At 43.5% G+C, this 20381-nt stretch overlaps 1 protein-coding gene across 2 annotated transcripts in view; it reads right to left on the bottom strand.

Annotated features, from left to right (window-relative positions):
- Positions 1-253: 253 nt before the first annotated feature.
- LOC136620037 (calreticulin-like) overlaps positions 254-20381 on the bottom strand; it is a 36625-nt gene continuing 16497 nt past the window's right edge. For both annotated transcript variants that reach the window (XM_066594765.1, XM_066594764.1), the window contains 5 exons: positions 8811-9020; positions 8239-8352; positions 6013-6156; positions 4164-4256; positions 254-695 (listed from right to left, as the gene is read on the bottom strand). In XM_066594765.1, the coding sequence (XP_066450862.1) occupies positions 462-695; positions 4164-4256; positions 6013-6156; positions 8239-8352; positions 8811-9020 (795 nt within the window). In that variant the 3' untranslated portion in view covers positions 254-461. The remainder of the gene's footprint in view (positions 696-4163; positions 4257-6012; positions 6157-8238; positions 8353-8810; positions 9021-20381) is intronic.

Here is a 20381-nt window from a genome sequence, read left to right as displayed (position 1 = left end):
ATAGAAATATTGTGCTCCATGCTAACTATAGACTAGAGATGAGCGAGTATACTCGCTAAGGCACATTACTCGAGCGAGTAGTGCCTTAGCCGAGTATCTCTCCGCTCGTCTCTAAAGATTCGGGGAACGGCGCGGGTGACAGGTGAGTTGCAGCGGGGAGCGGGGGGGGGGGGGCGGGGAGGGAGAGAGAGATCTCCCCTCTGTTCCTCCCTGCTCTCCCCCGCCGCTCTCCGCGCCCCGCTGGCCCCAAATCTTTAGAGACGAGCAGGGAGATACTCGGCTAAGGCACTACTCGCTCATCTTTACTATAGACCTATGGCATTCTCTACTTATGTCCCAAATGTTTTCTGGTTGCTTGAACTGAACAGTTTCCTATATCATTTCGAACAGGGTCAGAAGCTCCATGTTTGCTGCCACAGATGCTTATAGAAAGGTTGGCCATGGCTGGGATACTGTTCTGTTCACAGCTCGTCCTTCGGTGGTGGAGGCTGAGGTAGCTGTGCCTGTTCTATATGTTCCTCTAATCCATATTGCTTTCTTAATTTTTTCCTTAGCTTGGACTTCCTTTCTTTTTCTTGCCTCTCCATCTCGTCAAGTTTATCAATTTCTTGCGCTAACTTTTTCCATCTTTGCTTCTTTTCATCCTTTGCATCCCTTTCCTCGTCCATTTTTGTTTTAATTTTTAATTCTGGTTCCTAGTAGAGATCAGAAAGGAAAAAGCATCAGCTATTGTGGTCAGTTGAAGAATGGATTGTAAAGGCAATAGCTATATGTTCTCGTGAGTGCAGGAGCATTGCTAGGATCTTAAAAGATCAGGGGCACAAGCCCCAATACATACCGTATACACACTTCCAAAAAAAATAACAATAATATACATATATAGTTATCATAAGATATGGCTACCTCTATAACAGCACCGAGTACTACTGTCATAGAGTGATGAAATATTACCTACATACCGTTACTGAACAAAACATTCTGCATGGTCCAGTCTTACCACTATATAGGGTCCAAAAAAATACCACCACACATTGACTGCTACCATTACTACTAGTTGTCAATAAAAATACCATCCCTAGAAGAAGTTGCTGGCATCGAATGAAACTTTCTATGTGAGATTGTTACATTGATATAAGAGATTACAATATCAGAGCAAAAGGATCATTTATTGCAGAAAAATTAACCCTTGAAGGGAGGCTCTAGTACCCTATTGTACCACCTCCAGCTTGGATACAAGATGTGATACGGGGGGGCACGGAGGCTGTAGTACCCTATTGTACTGCCTCTAGCTTGGATACAAGATGTGATACGGGCAGGCATGGAGGCTCAAGTACCCTGTTGTACCACCTCCAGCTTGGATACAAGATGTGATACAGGTAGGCATGGAGGCTCTAGTACCCTGTTGTACCACCTTTAGCTTGGATACAAGATGTGATACAGGCAGGCATGGAGGCTCAAGTACTCTATTGTACTGCCTCTAGCTTGGATACAAGATGTGATACTGAGGGCATGGAGGCTCTAGCACCCTGTTGTACCGCCTCTAGCTTTGATACAAGATGTGATACGGGCAGGCATAGAGGCTCTAGTACCCTATTGTACCACCTCCAGCTTGGATACAAGATGTGATATGGGGGGGCATGGAGGCTCTAGTACCCTGTTGTACCACCTCCAGCCTGGATACAAGATGTGATACAGGTAGGCATGGAGGCTCCAGTACCCTGTTGTACCACCTTTAGCTTGGATACAAGATGTGATACGGGCAGGCATGGAGGCTCAAGTACCCTGTTGTACTGCCTCTAGCTTGGATACAAGATGTGATACTGGGGGCATGGAGGCTCTAGCACCCTGTTGTACCGCCTCTAGCTTTGATACAAGATGTGATACGGGCAGGCATAAAGGCTTTAGTACCCTGTTCCAGCACCTCTAGCTTGGATACAAGATGTGATACGAACGGGCATGGAGGCTCTAGTACCCTGTTGTAGCGGTTCAGGCACTAGGGTGGAACCTCAGATATAGCAGCCTCATGTCTGGAGAGTAGTCTGATGGAAAGCCAGGAGTCAGCAACGGGTAATCACGGTATGCAGTACAAGGGTTGAGGTGGGCACCGTAGTCAGGAGAGAAAGCCAGGAGTCAGCAACGGGTAATCTTGTAGCAATAGCAGGCAGAAATCGAAGCTAGATCAAATGCTGTGGAGCAGAATAATCTCACATTGATGGAGTGTCAGGGCCCAGCTTTTATAGAAAGTTCAATCAGGACAGAGGCAGGAAGTAGTTTAACAAGAACATAGAAACAAGGCTAGGGTTTGCAGGGGAATTTGTCCAAAGGCCTGGATAGTTCAGTGGGTATTGTAGTCAGTGGGTAGAGCCACTGTCCGGAGCACAGGAGGTCCCAGGTTCGAGTCCTGTAGTGCCTCTAGCTTGCATACAAGATGCGATACAGTTGGCATGTACCCTATTAGGCTGCTTCTAGTTTGCATACAAGATGTGATACGGGCAGGCATGGAGGCATACAGGTTCTGTATGGTATCCTGCGACATATCGGTCCACATTTAGATAGAAAATTCAAACTCGTAGGCTGATGATTTATTGGCGATAAATCTGGCGACAATGTTATGGAAAATGCCTCATGAGAGGAACACATGTGGCTGCAGGATGTCCTGAACATATTGCTGAGCTGTCATTGTCCCTCCTACCACTACTAGGGGTGACCAACTGTCATATGCTCCCCAGACCATCAAACCAGCAGGGGGCAGTGTGCCGCTCCACAGCAAAGGCAGGATTGAGGTGCTCACCTCTACGTTTGCAGACATGAACATGGCCATCATCAGTGGCCAAACTAAACCTGAATTCGTCACTGTAGACAACCTGGTTCCACTCCATAACAGTCCAGTTTCATTGTTCCCGACACCACTGCAAATGGAGGCGATGGTGGGTGTCAAAGACAATACATTTAATGGGTGTACTGTCTGGTCAGAACAGCTCAGGTGGGGGGCAGTTCATCAATAGGACCATCCATCTTCTCACATCCCAATAATGCGCCCCCTCTCAGACTCTGGTAACGGGGTGAAATCTCTTCTCTGCGTCGTAGAGGCGTCTAGTCGTCAACAAGCTCCACACAAGCCGAAGAAGAGGCCACTACACACAAGCAGTCTCCGAGAGCCTTTTATAGGACAAGGGGGGAACCACTTTTAGGGCCTTAGGTGACAAGACCGTTCATCTAATCACCACAACTCTCATCATTTGCAAATCTGTCTGAGATGGAACTGCAGCAAAAGGACAACTCCTTCTAGGTGATGGATTTTTTTTTTAACAAAGAGTGCATAATGTATAATTGGCAGATATGCTGCAGGTTGCTGATTGACCAGTAGATTTTTTTAAATATAATATCAGAAAATTTATACCCGTCATTAAGGCCGAAAACAGTGTGTGTATTAACCCTTCCCAATCCACTGTCTGATGTCTTCAGACATTCTTATTGAAGCCTGTACAGATCCGATGTGGGAAGACGTCCGGCAGGGTATTCTTACTGTATAAGAATGTAGTACTGCAGTACTGGCTCTATCCACCAGATGGCGCCATTGTATAATTGCAGAAAGAGAAAGCCCCCTAGGAAACTGTGAATCCAAAATTGGATTGCAAAGGGTTAATGGGTTACACAATAAATATGCTTTGCTTGCTGAAAATTTAAAGTGGTATTCCCATCTGGACTTTGATGGCATATCCACAAGATATGCCATAAAGGTATAATACGTGCGAGCCCCACCCGTGTCTATCTCAAGTTCGGGCTCCCTTTGTCCCAAGTCCAGTTTCATGCGATGGCTGGAAGTTACAAAATTACCTGTGGGATTTCCAGGAACAGCAGAAGTGAGTGGCAGTTACAGAAATCATTTCCATAGCTACCTAAGATGTAGCTGCATGCCGGCTTTTGCAGCAAACAGACAATTCTTTCTTGGCGCTTCCTTTTTTTTGACAAAGAGTGTACTTAGTGACCGAATAAAAAAACCATACTGTTACTGAATAAAAATCACTTTACGAAGAGCAATATTACTACTATAGATAAGGCCCAAATAATGCCACACCATGACAAACAACATTACCTCTATATAGTGACTGGATAAAAAACACTGTACGAAGACCATTATTACCACATCATTGAATTCTTACCCAGGTTACCCCCCATGTTTCATTTCCAATTTTCTCAGCTAACTCTTCATCATTGGTAATTAGGAAGTTATCAAAAATTGTGCCAGATTTCACCTAAAAAGAGACAGCAAGTAAGTAAAACAAGCACTTTTTTCTATACTCGGTTGTTCTATAATACTTTATGGAAGTAGATGCGTCATTATAATTTTAACCTGAAGCACTGAACATTCACTGTGTCCATGGGCAGGGACACAGCAGCTATGGTCCAGAACAGCCCTCCAAAATCTAGGATACACACGCACGTTTCTCACATAGGGCTTGACATGCTGCTATGGAACCTTTAAGTGAATGCACCATGCATGGGCATGAACCTCCCCAACTATCAATTGCAGAAGCCATGGCTTTCTAGCAGCTTTGGTTCTGGTGCTAAATTAATAGTGCTGGCTCTCACTTCTGATGTCACCGCCTGTTCTGTGGTCTTAAAGCATACCTGAGTTTTCAACATGTTTTCTAAAATAACACAGCTGCTGCTGTTTGCACTGTGTTTCATAGTTTTAGGTTCTTTTAGGTGATCTTCCCCATTTTCTGCTGCCCTGCTGTTTGCAATCCACTTTTAGGCATGTGGCCTTTAGCAAGCCTACCCTTCTGACAGTAGTTCACTGTCCTGTACTTTCTTTCCCTCAGTTTCCATGCTGCATAGCTCTGTTTCTGTTCCAATCAGCAAGAAAGCAGTATCTGAATGTCCACCCCTCTGCTATCGCAGGAGGATTCTAGAAGTTGGGCATCCAGAAACATTCTGGCCAAAGGATTAGTAAACCCAAAGAAATGTGCACATACACATCCTGTAACAGCAGGGAAGCCAGAGAATGTGGAGATAGTTTACACAGTGTCTGCTGATCTGTCAGCCTGTGAGTGTACTGGGAACAGCCTGTAAGTCAGTCCCTCCAGCATAGCTAAGAAAAAGTCCCAGTGTCCCAGTTACTACAGAAGCTCAATACTCTACAAGAGGCAGTGGATTGCAGAGGGGCTGCAAGGGATACCTCCAGTGGCAGCCACTTAAGCCCTGATCTACAGTGGTAAAACAAAAAAATAAAAAATAATGAAAGTATATTACAGGATTGATGAAATACACACAGGCTATCAGATGAGCATAAGGCCTGACTCACACGAATGTATTTGCATTGTGTAAATGGCGTCAATGCGTGGTAAATGGCGTCAATGAAAGTACATTGATTTTTATTGTTCCACTCACACTTGCATATATTTATTGCATATGTTGCGCTCGTAAAAAAGAACGCTGGATGTTCTAATTTACTGCGTGTTACACGTTTTTCACACGTGTTGCTAGAAGACACGAAAAGGAAATTTAAAAACAAGAAACCAGAAAGCCAGTGCAGGACAGCATGCATAAAATACGCTGTACATGCCCAGGCATATGCAAGTAAAAACGCGACAATATGTAAGGATACGCAGTTTCCTACACCGGTAAGACTCTGCAATTTTTATGCAGCGTATTACCATACGGTCGTGTGAGCCTCGCCTAAGTTGTCTGAAAAGTTAGTGACTCACTTTGTTATCAAACATGACATCCTAACTTACTCCCATTCCAAAAGGACCAATTATGATCTGGATTTGACCTTGAAATTGGGGCTTTGCAATTTACCCATCCCCGTACAGACATTTCAATGAAAGCTGATACCGAAAGTATTGGCAATAAGTTTTGTTGCTCTATATTCTCTGATTTCCCCATTTATTGTCCATACATTGGTATTCAATGTCTCAATGGTTAAAAAAAGGACTATTTTTATGGCTGGATGAACTGGACTATCAACTCTACAATGATAAGCTATATATAATGTAGATTACTCACCTGCCAGAGATCTAGTCCAATAACCCCAAGGTCATCATATCTATATAAAGTGTCATCTGGTACATAATCAGGATTATCAATGTCAGGCCGAACCCACTCTCCTTGATAGTTTGGATTATCTATTATTTTTGGTTTCCAAATTCCCTGTTGAATGAAAGGTATCATTACTAGACTAGTGGGAATCTAGTTTTATCTAAATAAAACAGGTTGTAAAAGCTTACGCAACTTTTTAATGCGCTTTGTGTTTTCTTTCCCAGGCCACTTTCAAAATCCCTGCTTATCGTTAGTAAATAGATTCTTGGTTAGGGTGTTTTCACACTGTGTTTTGGGGATTTTCTAATATACGCCTCTAATGAATTTTAATGTGAGGGTACGTTCACACAAGCGTGTTTTTGTGCGTACATACGCACGCACAAAAACACGCTTCTATATGTAACAATGCATTCCATATGGTGTGTGCACATGTCCGTGTTTTACAGGTGCGTGCCTGCAAAGATAGGACATGCGTGCACCATAGGGAATGCACGCATTCTCTTCAATCGAGCTGCTGCTGCTGCTGGCGGCTCCATTGAATACAACAGTCTGATGGCAAACCTGAATAGTTTTTCAGAGAAGAGCTTTACATATAAGCTCTTCCCTAAAAAAGAAAAATTTTAGTGTTAAAAAAAATATTACTTACCTGTCCGCCGCTGCCGTGACCCCCGCAGGGATGAAGAACACATCTGCGGCATGCGGCAGATGTTTCCTTCATCCCCACTAGTTAAAAGAATTCCCTGCTGCTACATCTGCCACATCTGTGGCAGATGCAGCAGAGGAATTCTTCAGTTCTCTACCGCAGCTGTCACACATGTCAGCTGCGGTAGAGGATCCTGCTGTTGGCAATTGATTTCAGGGAAGGGCTTTAAATACAAGCCCTTCCCTGAAAATCAAGTAAAAGTGGTTTAAAAAACAAAAAACAATAGATACTCACCTCCCTTCAGCTGCTGAGGCACAGCAGCGTCTTCTCCTGCTGTCCCCTGCACTGTGGTGCTGATCTATCAGCAGGCGGGGATTTGCCTGCTGAAAGAGCTGAATGTGATTGGCTGAGGTGCTCAGCCAATCACAGGCAGCTATCCCCGACTTTTAATTGGCTTTTCCCTGAAAAGCCATTGACAGCTCCCGGGGCTTAGCGGCGACTTCTGCCGCTGTCCCCGGCTCTGTAGCGCTGCTGGGCTATCAACAGCCAGGGATTTTAAATCCTCGCCTGCTGGTAGCTCTGATTGTGATTGACTGAAGCGCTCAGCCAATCACAATTAGAGCTACCAGCAGGAGGGGATTTTAAATCCCCGGCTGCTGATAGCTCAGAACTACAGAGACAGGGACAGCGCCAGAAGTCGCGGCTGAGCCCCGGCAGCTAAAGGGAGGTGAGTATTGTTTTGTTTTTTTTAATATATTTTTCTAAATGGCTTTTCAGGGAAGGGCTTATGAAGCCCTTCCCTGAAAAGCCATTGACAGGATGCCGGCAGCAGGATTCTCTACCGCAGCTGTCATGTGTGACAGCTGCAGTTGAGAATTGAATAATTCCCTTTGCTGCATCTGCCACAGATGTGGCAGATGTAGCAGCAGGGAATTCTTTTAACTAGCAGGGGTGAAGGAAACATCTGCCGCATGCGGCAGATGTGTTCTTCATGCCCCCGGGGGTCACGGCAGCGGCGGAGAGGTAATTTTTATTTTTTTTTGTTTTGCACTAAAATGTTTCTTTTTCAGGGAAGGGCTTATATGTAAAGCCCTTCCCTGAAAAAGAATGCAGGGGGCCGGCAGAGCATTGTTTTCAATGGAGTCGCCGGCAGCAGCCGTGGCTCCATTGACAACAAGCACGCAGCTGTGTTCACGCGTGTTTTTGCTCGTACCTAGGTGCGGACGTACGTACGCACTTAAGTACGCACAAAAACACACTCGTGTGAACGTACCCTAAAGGCACATAATGGTATCCATCACCCATGTACAAAAAAAACAAACATATACAGCTCAACAGTCTGCGCAATTTCATACAGCAGAAAACAGGTACACTCTGGTATACCAGCCAATCATTTGGCTTCCAGTGGGTTAATGAGGGGCCTATGGATGCATTTGGTGCATACGGCAAACAGGCACTACAAACGGTAGTTTCCTGTGGACAGGGGATAACTTGTTTTTGTGAAACAACCCCTTTACCAACATAACAAGTTGAATTTATTTGACGCTTACCCTGTACTTTGGATTTGGAATCATTGCTGGTTCCCATTCTCCATCCATACTGGAGTCCCAGTCATGAGGCAGCTTTGACTCTGGATCAGGAATAAACTCTGTCTCTTCCCAGTCCTACAAAATATGTACATAAATATTTGCTTTGTGTGATTTATTTTTCTTCTGGAAGACATACAAAGATAACAAAAAATCAACCACAGCCATATTAACTGTTATTGGATATTATGTAACTGCCTCTGTCTTCAGCTGTAGAGCAGCAATGCCGGGTGTGAGGCTCCTGTTCTGCTGACTGTTGGACCCACATTACTCTACTATTTTGGATTGCCCGCTGGTATTTTTAAAAAATGCACTGTATGAATTCACCGTTACAGGATTTTTTGGAGCCTATTCATATATTTTTCATAAATGGTTCCATATTTAAATAATAAACAATATACATATATGGGTTTCTGGAACTTACTGTGCCAACATTTACATTATGTGGCCACAGTGATATGATGCCCATATTGGCCAATAGCATTCAAATAAGTAATGTCATTAAATAATGAGCTGTAGAATAGAATTTTCCATACTTCTGGCCTTTGCTCACTGGGGTCTTCAATTCTAAGTCTGTCGTCCCAATCTTCTGGCTTGGTGGCATTTTCATCTCTGATCTTTCGAGGTAATAAGAAATCCCAGTCCTCCTCCAGGGTCCCGTTTTTCACCACCTGATTATCAATCTTCACTGCATATGTGTTGTTTGGTCGGATAATCAGGGTGTACAAGTGAGTAAGCTCATCATGCTGTTAAGACATAACAAATATCATTAAAGGGAATCTGTCACCAGGTTTCACCTTACTAAAGCGATTCCAGGATGCTTTCAGTCTTGAAAAAGCTCCTTCTAAACATGTACCTATTATTGACTGCACACCTCTGGAATAGTTGTTTTTAAAAATCCTGCACCCTATGCTAATGAGATCTTAAAAGTCCAGTGGGCGTGCTCAGACCATGCCAGCACTCTGAAGAATTCTTTGTAAGCCAGCTCCTCCACCTTTGATATGTATGATATCCCCTACATCATGCACAAACTAGTCTAAATCTCACACATAAGTAGCAGATAGTGTGATGGTCGCATGCCTAGTTTGTTTGCCCCATTGTTGGAAGACTCATCAGGCTCTTCTGTGCATGCTCCCCTTCTGCTGTGACTTCTGGGACATTGTCTTCACTCGGTACCGATGCAGTAGCATGTCTTGTCAACAAAGGCACCTTTTCCTAAAGGCCCGTTTACACGCAAAGACAATATTTCAAACGATTGAAAGATAGAAAGTTCTAGCAATCATTTTGCATAAAGTGTTAACCCCTTAATGACATGGCCTATTTTGAGCTTAAGGACCAAGCCTTATTTTTCAAATCTGACATCTGTCACTTTCTGTGCTAATAACTTTTGAATGCTTTTACTTATCAAGGTGATTCTGAGATTGTTTTTTCGTGACATATTGTACTTTATGTTAGTGTAAAAATTTCATCAATAAATTTTGTCCTTATTAGGAAAAAAAATCCAAATTTACTGAAAATTTGGAAAAATTCACAATTTTCAAACTTTGAATTGTTTTCTTTGTAAGATAGAAAGTCAAACACCACAACATAGTTATTAATTAACATTTCCCATAGGCCTACTTTACACAGCAATCATTTTTTAAGTGTTATTTTACTTTTTGCAGACTCCACAAAGTATATAAATTTAGCAGTAATTTTTCACATTTACTAGCAAATTTCAAAATCTAAATTTTTTAAGGACCAATGCAGTTCAGACATAGTTTTGCCGAGCCTGTATATCAGAATCCCCCATGAATTGCCCCATTTTAAAATCAGCACCCTTCAAAGTATTCAAAATGGCATTTAGAAAGTTTATTAACCCTTTAGATGTTTTACAGGAATTAAAGGAAAGTGCATCAAAAATTAGAACAGTTCCTTTTTTCTACTGATTTTCAATAGAAAACCTTTTTTTATATATAAAACAGTAGGAGTTAGCAAAGAAACAAAACTTGGAATGTATTACCCAGATTCCACAGTTTTTAGAAATGCCCCATATGTGGACGTAGCCTGTTGTATGGGCACATGGCAGGTCTCAGAAGGAAAGGAGCGCTTCTTGTCTTTTTGAATGCAGATTTGGCAGGAATAATTTTCAGACCCCATGTAGTGTTTGCAGTGCCCCTGAGGTAGCAGTACATTTGAAACCCCCAATAACTGACCCCATTTTGGAAGCTACACCCCTCAGGGAATTTTTTAAGGGGTGTAGTGAGCGGTTTGAACCCACAGATGTTTGAGGATTTTTTTTTAACAGTTTGAGTTCAATACGAAAAAATCAAATTTTTCACATAATGTTTAGCTTTAGGCCCAGATTTTCATTTTTCACCAGTGGCAGAAGGAAAAACGTACCCCATGATGCGTTACCCAGTTGCTCTCAAACACGGAAATGCCCCATATGTGGACGTAGCCTGTTGTATGGGCACATGGCAGGACTCAGAAGGATAGGAGCGCTTCTTGGCTTTTTGAATGCAGATTTTGCTGGAATAATTTTCAGACCCCATGTAGTGTTTGCAGTGCCCCTGAGGTACCAGTGCATTTGAAACCCCCAACAACTGACCCCATTTTGGAAACTACACCCCTCAGGGAATTTTTTAAGGGGTGTAGTGAGCGGTTTGAACCCACAGGTGTTTGAGGAATTTTTTTTAACAATTTGAGTTGAGAACGAAAAATTCACATTTTTCCAATAATGTTCAGCTTTAGGCCCAGATTTTCATTTTTCACCAGGGGCAGAAGGAGAAAACATAGTCCATAATGCATTACCCAATTACTCTCGAGCACGGAAATGCCCCATATGTGGATGTAAACTGTTGTTTGGGCACATGGCAGGGCTCAGAAAGAAAGGAGCGCTTTTTTTGAATGCAGATTTTGCTGGAATAATTTTCAGACACCGTGTAGTGTTTGCAGTGCCTCTGAGGTACCAGTGCATTTGAGACCCCCAACAACTGACCCCATTTTGGAAACTACACCCCTCAGGGAATTTTTTAAGGGGTGTAGTGAGCGGTTTGAACCCACAGGTATTTGAGGAATTTTTTTTAACAATTTGAGTTGAGAACGAAAAATTCACATTTTTCCAATAATGCTCAGTTTAGGCCCAGATGTTTATTTTTTACCAGGGGCAGAAGGAGAAAACGTAACCCATGATGTTACCCAACAGGAAAATGCCCCATATGTGAATCTAAACTGTTTTTAGGGCGCAGGGCTCAGAAGGGAAGGACTTAGCATGTGGCTTTATGTACAAGCTGTGCGAAGTACATCAGGGTAAAACGTCAGGGCAATAAAAAAATTAAAATTTCAGGGACGTGTGGTAGATCTTAAAACACTCATTTATACAGAGGCCGGGTTGTGTGGGGCACGTTTCACACTGGTATCTGGTGTCTTTTCTTATCCCCTGTTTGTAGCACACTCTGCACCTCTTTTGGGTCCTTCCCTTCGTCGCAGTGGAGGGAATTTCACTGAGAAAATGCTGCCCTGGTACAATTCTTGTGGCCTCGCTTCCAGAAGTACTGGGCCTCTCCCCCACCTCCTGGTCCCCAAATATTAGGTCCTTGATAACTTCCTCTTGAAATTCAAGGAATGTCCCCCTGTGGCCTGCACCTCGGAACAGCACGTAGGCATTATACAGTGCCATCTGTACGAGGTGCACGGCCAGTTTTTTGTACCACACCCGTGTTTTCCGCATGGCTCTATAGGGCTCCAGTACCTGGTCTGATAGATCGACCCCTCCCATGTACTTATTATAGTCGAGGACGCAGTCTGGTTTGGGGGTCTCTGCACTGGTACCTCGTACTGGGCAGGGGGTACTGCTGTGGCCATGTATTGTCGTCAACATAAGGACATCCCTCTTGTCCTTATATTTAACGCACAATACATTGTCGCTGCATTGGGCCCGGCTCTCACCCCTTCTGAGCAGTTGCCCAAGCAGCGTCTTAGGGAGGCTTTTTTGATTTTTCCGAACAGTGCCACATGCCACTGTTCCTCTGGAAGCGAGGCACTGAAACAGGGGGACACTGGTATAAAAGTTATCCAGGTATAGATGGTAACCCTGGTCTAATAGTGGGTGCACCAGTTCCCACACTATTTTCCCTGTTACTCCCAGCACGGGGGGGCATTCTGGAGGCTCAATTTTAGTGTCCTTCCCCTCGTAAATACGGAACTTGTGGGTGTACCCTGATGTACTTTCGCACAGCTTGTACAACTTCACACCATACCGTGCCCGCTTACTGGGCAGGTACTGGCGGAATTTTAGCCTCCCCTTGAAGTGTACCAGGGACTCGTCTACTGCAATGTTTATCTGTGGGGCATACGCCTGGGCAAACTTGGCGTTAAAATGGTCTATTACGGTCCTGATCTTATACAACCGATCGTAATTGGGGTGATCGCTGGGGGGGCACAGCTGGTTGTCATTGTAGTGCAGAAATTTTAAAATACACTCAAAGCGCGTCCTCGACATCGCCATGCGGAACATTGGGGTGTGGTACAAAATATCGGTAGACCAGTACGCCCTGATTGTTGGCTTCTTTATTAGCCCCATGGTTAGTATAAGCCCCCAAAATTTTTGTATCTCTGGTGCATCCACTGGGGTCCACTTATCGGGTCTGGCATAGCTGGAGGTGGGATTTTGTTGAATAAAATTCTGGGCGTACAAATTAGTCTGGGTAACAATGTGGGCAATGAACTCTTCTGAAAAAAAAAACTTGAAGAAGTCCTTCCCTCTGAGCCCTTCCGGATCAAATTGAATCCCTGGGTTCCCAATAAAATCAGGGATCTGGGGTCTGTAATCTTCCGGGGTACTCCAGTGAGCATCTGATGCATTGGGGTCAGTGGCGGTCCTTGGACGCCTTCTCGGGGGTGCAGGGAGCTCAGACTCGCTGGATGAGGATGAGGATGAGGAGTCGGAGAATGCCAAAAAAGTGGGGTCGTCATCACCACTACCTGAGTCCGAGTCTGATGCAATGATTGCATACAGTTCCTCTGAAGTGTACCTCCTGCGGGCCATATTTATATAAAATGGGGCACACGGGGAAAAAGTTTTATTAGATGGGACACTGCGGGATGGGGTGACCACGGGACGGGGTCGGAAAGAACGCGGAAACTTATGTGGTGTATTCACGTAAGTGTTTTTTTTTTTTCTTTTTTTTTCTTTTTACACAGACGAATACACTGACACAACACGGACTAACGACACGCTACACACTAGACGGACTAACTAAACGCTACACTAACTAATAACGGGTGACGGGACAGGTAACGAAATGGGAACAACAGGAACTTTTTTTTTTTTTTTTTTTACACAGACGAATACACTGACACAACACGGACTAACGACACACTACACACTAGACGGACTAACTAAACGCTACACTAACTAATAACGGGTGACGGGACAGGTAACGAAATGGGAACAACAGGAACTTTTTTTTTTTTTTTTTTTACACAGACGAATACACTGACAGTACACGGACTAACGACACACTACACACTAGACGGACTAACTAAACGCTACACTAACTAATAACGGGTGACGGGACAGGTAACAAAATGGGAACAACAGGAACTTTTTTTTTTTTTTTTTTTTTTTACACCAAGGGATACACTGACTACACGCTGCGCTACACTACACTGCTGATCGCACGCTACAGCTCACTCACTACACTTCTGATCACACACTACAGATCCCTCACTCACTACACTACACTGCACTTCTGATCACTCACTCCACTCTGCTACACTACACTGCCTGATCAATCACTCACTACACTCACTACACTACACTGCCTGATCAATCACTCACTACACTCACTACACTACACCACACTGATCACTAACACTCACTCCACTACACCACACTGATGACTAACTCCTCTCCACTACACTGATCACTAACTCCACTCTGCTACACTACACTCCACTACACTACACTACACTCCACTCCACTCCACTACACTACACTCCACTACACTACACTACACTCACTCCCTGCCTAATCTACACTCTAATCGCACTTTATATTCAGAAAAAACACAGTAGGTGCTCTATCTACAAGCACCGGAAACACACTACGGTGCTTGCACATGGAGCCCCTACTGTAAACAGCGCGAAGTCCGCTGCTGCGCTGTGATTGGTCAGGGAGTTTTTCCCTGACCAATCACAGCAATCGTGGGGGAGGGACCGCTCTGATTGGTCCCCAGCCCGGACGCAGCACTTGTCTGCTGACTATGTCAGCAGACATCACTGCTGTGTCGCCGTGATTGTCACCGCGGCGACACTTTAATGGCATGACGTACCAGGTACGTCATGTTGCGGGAAGTATCCCGCTACCATGACGTACCAGGTACGTCCAGGAGCGGGAAGGGGTTAATGGACACTAAAGTCCATTAACACTTTATCAGCTTCATTTGCATGTAAAAGGGCCTCCGGGAGCTGTTTGTAGAGCCCAGCATGTGGTCTGAGCTCTGCACACAGCTCCATTGTTCTCCCAAGGGCTTTTGGCTGAATGCAATGTAATCTCTGACCCCTGTTCAGAACACAGCATGCGGTCCCTGTTATCTCCGGCTGAATGACGGATTTTAAGCTCACCTTAAAATCATCGTTCAGCCTAACAGTAAACGATGGCAATGTTTACACGCAATGATTATTACTGAAAAGCCATCGTTTGAACAAATTTTGAGCAATAATCGTTGAGTGTAAATGGACCTTAAGTCACCCAGGATACACTGCACATGCGCAAGATTTGCACCGGTTTGTGGATGACATGTCAGATGTCATACACATAAATCGAAACCAGAGAGGCTGACTTACAAAGACTTCTTTAGGCAGCTGGTGCAGTCCAGGGATGTGGTACAGTCCAGGCATGCCCAGCCAATTGTTAATGCTGCATTAGCATATGGTGTGAGTTTTTTTAAAACTACAATTCCTAAGATATGCAGGGCTAATGGCTAATAATAGATAAATGTTTGGAAGGGTTTTTTTCATGACTGAAAGTGTGCGGGGAACAGATAAGAAGGGTGAAATCTGGTGACAGGTCCACTTTAAAGCATATCTGAGTTTTCAGATAACTTTTCAGAATAAGCTGCTTTGCATGTATACATGAGGAATAACACTCTTTCTAGCCATTTTTTGACTTGCATTCTGTATTTTTCCCCATTTACCCTTCTTCAGACCGACTGCTGATTCTCTATTTCTCGGGACTGGTGGAAGAAGCCCCTGCTGTGCTGTGTGTTGTGTTTTACAGACTGTACACAGAAGATTGCAGGGATTCTGGTTTCTAGCTGTCTCTTACACATACAGAGACATAACCTCCTCATGTAGGAGGGTACAGAAAGATTTAGTAGCGTAAGTGTGTATAAAAAGGTAGCAGGGAAAACAAGGGGATCTGCTATCTTCGACCTAATTCTTACCAACAAGGAGGAAATGGTTGAGGAAGTAAGAGTGGCTGGGACCCTTAGGAGGTAGTGATCATGGTATACTTGAATTTTGGATAAAAAGAGGAGGAAGAGCTGAGAAAACTCAAACCTCAAGGTTGGATTTCAGAAAGGCAGATTTTAACCACTTCCCTCCCCATAACGTAAGGCTACGTCATGGGAGCGGGGTACTTCCCGCAAAATAACGTACCCTTTACGTCATAGTGATAGCGCGAGATCATGACAGATCTCGCGCTATCTGGCAGCTGATAGCTGGCCTCCCGCTGCAACAGCGGGGGCGCATCTCCCCTGCTGTTAACATCTTTCCCGCCGCAATCTAAGTAGATTGCGGCAGGGAAAGGGCTCACATAGGGAGCGCGCTCCCTCTGTGACTTCAGCCGGCTCTCACAATGTTATCACAGAGAGCCTGGCTGGTTGCCATGGCAATAGGATGCCAGATACCGGTGTCCTGTATTGCCATTGCCGATGATCGCTGTAATAAGCGATAAGGCATTGCAGGAGAGAACTCCTGCAATGCCTTATCGTAGCAATCATCGGTGGTATGGTGTAAGTCCCTCAGAGGTACACAGATGATGTAAAAAGAAAACAAAATAATGTACAAAAATAAAAAAATATGAGAAAAAGCATAAAAAAGGGTGTTTTTACATTTTTTTTTATATTAGCATAAAAAAAACACCAAAGCAACGCATATTTGGTATCGCCATGTCCACGTACAATAAATCGAACAAGCTATTTATCCTGCATGGCAAAAAGTGTAAAAAAACGCTAAAAAACTGAGGCAAAATGCTAATTTTTAGCATTTTGCCTCCCTAAAAACGCAATAAAAGTGATTAAAAAAAAAAAGGGTGTACCCCAAAATGGTACCAATAAAAACTACATCTTGTCTTGCAAAAAATAAGCCCTCAAAGAGCTCCGTCCATGAAAAAATAAAAAAGTTATAGGACTTTGAATGCAGCGATTTAGGAAAAAAAAGATTTCCAAAAAAAGGGTTTTTATTACAGAAAAGTGGAAAAACCTAAAAAAGTGTAAGAATTTTGGTATTGTTGTAACCGTACCGGCCCACAGAAAAAAATGTAGTGTGTCATTTATGCTGCGTAATTAATGCTTAAAAAAAAATCTATGGCAGAATTCATGCGTTTTCTCTCCTTACGATCATAAAAAAAATAACAAAAGTTTTACAATATAGTCTATCTACCCAAAAACGGCACCGATAAAAATTACAGTTCGCCACGCAAAAAAACAAGCCCTTTTACGGCCGCGTAGACTTAAAAATAAAAAAGTTATAGCTTTTGAAAAATGGAGATGAAAATCTATCAAAAATTCTTTGGTCCTCAACGTCAAAATAGGCCGTGTCCTTAAGGGGTTAATTAACTCAGAAAGAGGGTAGGAAGAATCAAATGGCTGGATGTTCAAGAAATGTCCAAGAACGTTGGGAAATATTGCAAAATGAGATTCTCAAAGCACAATCATTAACAAACCCTAAAAGAAGGAAGAATGAGAAGCATTTAAAGAGACCCGGATGGATGAACACAGAACTTACACACATGCTAAAAAGGAAGAAAAATATGTTTCTCAAATGGAAAGAGGGAGAAATATCTAAAGAAGGATATAATGTGGTCTGCAGGAACTGTAGGGCAAGTATCAGAAAATGATAATGAATTGAGGCTTGCAACAGAGGCCAAAAGCAAAAGAAAAGTCAAAGATGCTATTGGATGCTTACAAGATGAAAATGGTGGATTGGTTAAGAATGATTTTGAGAAGGACAAACTTTTAAATTCCTATTTTGTTGCTGTTTTCTCTCAGAAAGTAGATGGAACATCAATTGATCTTCCCTGTGCTATTGGGGGAATAAAAGAATGCAGGCTATCAGAGATGGTGAGGGAACACTTAGCTAACCTAAATGGATTTAAGTCTCAAGGTCCAGAGGAATTACATCGTAGGATACTAAAGGAAGCAGCAGAGGTAATTGCTGAACCATTCGCCATAATCTTTGAAAATTCCTGGAGAACAGAAGACGTCCCAGAAGATTGGAAAAGGGTAAATGTTGTCCCTATCTTCAAAAAAGGGAGCCAGCATGGGTTTGTAACAAACCAGTCATGCCAGACGAATCTAATTTCCTTCTATGACAGAATCACCGACTGGATTGATCAGGGAAATGCGGTGGATATAGAATATCTTGACTTTTAGCAAAGCATTTGACAAAGTATCTCATACCATACTTATTGAAAAAATCACCAAATATGGGGTTGACAAGGCAACTTGCTAAATGATCGTATTCAAAGAGTGGTCATAAATGGCTGCACATCCAAGTGGAAGAATGTATCAAGTGGGGAACCACAAGGCTCTGTCCTAGGCTCAGTGTTGTTCAACATTTCTATAAATGATCTGGAGGAGAGAATTCATGGGAATCTAATCAAATTTGCCAACGACACAAAGCTAGGAGGCATAGCTAACACCAGGGAAGAGAGAGAGGGGATTCAAAAAGATCTAGAAAAGCTTGAACAGTGGGCGGCGACTAACAGAATGGTATTTAACAAGGAAAAATGCAAAGTCCTACATCTTGGCAAGAAAAATGAAAAAAGCATATACAGAATGGGAGGAATTGGGCTAAGCAGCAGCACATGTGAAAAAGGCGGGTATACTAATAGATCATAGACTGAACATGAGTCAACAATGTGATTCAGCAGCCAAAAAGGCAAACAATTCTGGGATGTATTAAGAGAAGCATAGAGTTTAGATCACGTGAGGTCATTATACCCCTCTACTCTTCCTTAGTCAGACCTCATCTGGAATACTGTGTCCAGTTCTGGGCACCCCACTTTAAAAAAGACAGACAAACTGGAGCAAGTTCAGAGAAGTTACCAAGATGGTGAGCGGGTCTGCAAATCATGTCCTATGAGGAACAGTTAAATGATCTGGGAATGTTTAGCTTGCAAAAAAGAATTCTGAGAGGAGACTTAAAGGGGTTGTCCCGCGCCGAAACGGGTTTTTTTTTTTTTGCATAGGCCCCCCGTTCAGCACAGGACAAACAATATTTTATTATGTTCCAGCAGCAAGGACTTGGGAAAAAAAAGGGTTTGTACACACAAGGAATGTGTAAGAAGCCCTAACAGTTCGGATTGCTGGTGTTCCTTGTATGGGTGCAGTGGTGGATTTGCTGTATTGAATATTGTATTGATATTGAATATCCAAGGGATGTGTTGAAATTAAAAAAAAAATTTTACTTACCCGAATCCCCTCTCTGCAACTTCTTTCTTCTTTTCCTCCAAGATGGCCGCCGGGATCTTCACCCACGATGCACCGCGGGTCTTCTCCCATAGTGCACCATGGGCTCTGTGCGGTCCATTGCCGATTCCAGCCTCCTGATTGGCTGGAATCGGCACACGTGACGGGGCGGAGCTACGCGATGATGCGTAGAAGGGGGCGGAGCCAGAACGCCGCTCGTGCCCGGACCGACCAGAAGGGAGAAGACCCTTCTGCGCAAGCGCGTCTAATCGGGCGATTAGACGCTGAAATTAGACGGAGCCATGGAGACGGGGACGCCAGCAACGGAGTGGGTAAGTGAATAACTTCTGTATGACTCATATTTAATGCACGATGTATATTACAAAGTGCATTAATATGGCCATACAGAAGTGCTTAACCCCACTTGCTTTCGCGAGACAACCCCTTTAATAGCGGTCTACAGATATCTGAAGGGCTGTCACAGTGCAGAGGGATCAGCCCTATTCTCATTTGTACAAGGAAAGACTAGAAGCAATGGGATGAAACTGAAAGGGTGGAGACACAGATTAGATATTAGACAGTGAGGGGGATCAATAAGTGGAACAGGTTACCACGGGAGGTGGTGAGTTCTCCTTCAATAGAAGTGTTCAAAGACTGAATAGACATCTGCCTGGGATGATTTAGTGAATCCTGCACTGAGCAGGGGGTTGGACCCGATGACCCTGGAGGTCCCTTCCAACTCTAACATGCTATGATTCTATGAAACACCTGTAGATATCTCACCATTAGCTCCTGCAGCAGGAACGTCTGTATGTGAGTGTCTCTCCATCCCCCTCTTCCCTGTACTCTGCATATAGCTGAATGAGTATGATGACTCCCCCTGCTCTGCCATCCTAAGGACCTCATAGTGAGAGCAGACAGTCATTTTTCAGCACAAAAACATTATTTTAGGTAAAAAAAAATAAATAGCAGTTTTGCTAATTATCACACTGGCTAATATATAAACACAAGTGGTTTGAAAAGTTACTGTCCATTCAAGATATTCTAAGAATCCCAAAATGTATTCTATAATACTTTGGCCATAAGAACAGATTCCAGATATTCAATACAGCAAATCCACCACTGCACCCATACAAGGAACACCAGCAATCCGAACTGTTAGGGCTTCTTACACATTCCTTGTGTGTACAAACCCTTTTTTTTCCCAAGTCCTTGCTGCTGGAACATAATAAAATATTGTCAATTGTCCTCGCGAGCCGCTGCTAAACTCCCTTCCCCTTCCCTTTTCTGATGGCTCTCATAGATACCCATAGGAGTCTATGGGAATGGCCAGAATCTGCAGCATCTGTGCTATATTTTCTGGCTAGCCAATTTTACACACCGGAAAATCGCCCATCGGAACAAATGCATTGGAATCCAATGCTTCAG

This window comes from Eleutherodactylus coqui, chromosome 3 (genome assembly GCF_035609145.1).
Source record: "Eleutherodactylus coqui strain aEleCoq1 chromosome 3, aEleCoq1.hap1, whole genome shotgun sequence".
Classification (NCBI taxonomy): Eukaryota; Metazoa; Chordata; class Amphibia; order Anura; family Eleutherodactylidae; genus Eleutherodactylus; species Eleutherodactylus coqui.
Note: the sequence above shows the minus strand (reverse complement) of the source record. Positions and strands in the feature narration are given on the sequence as shown.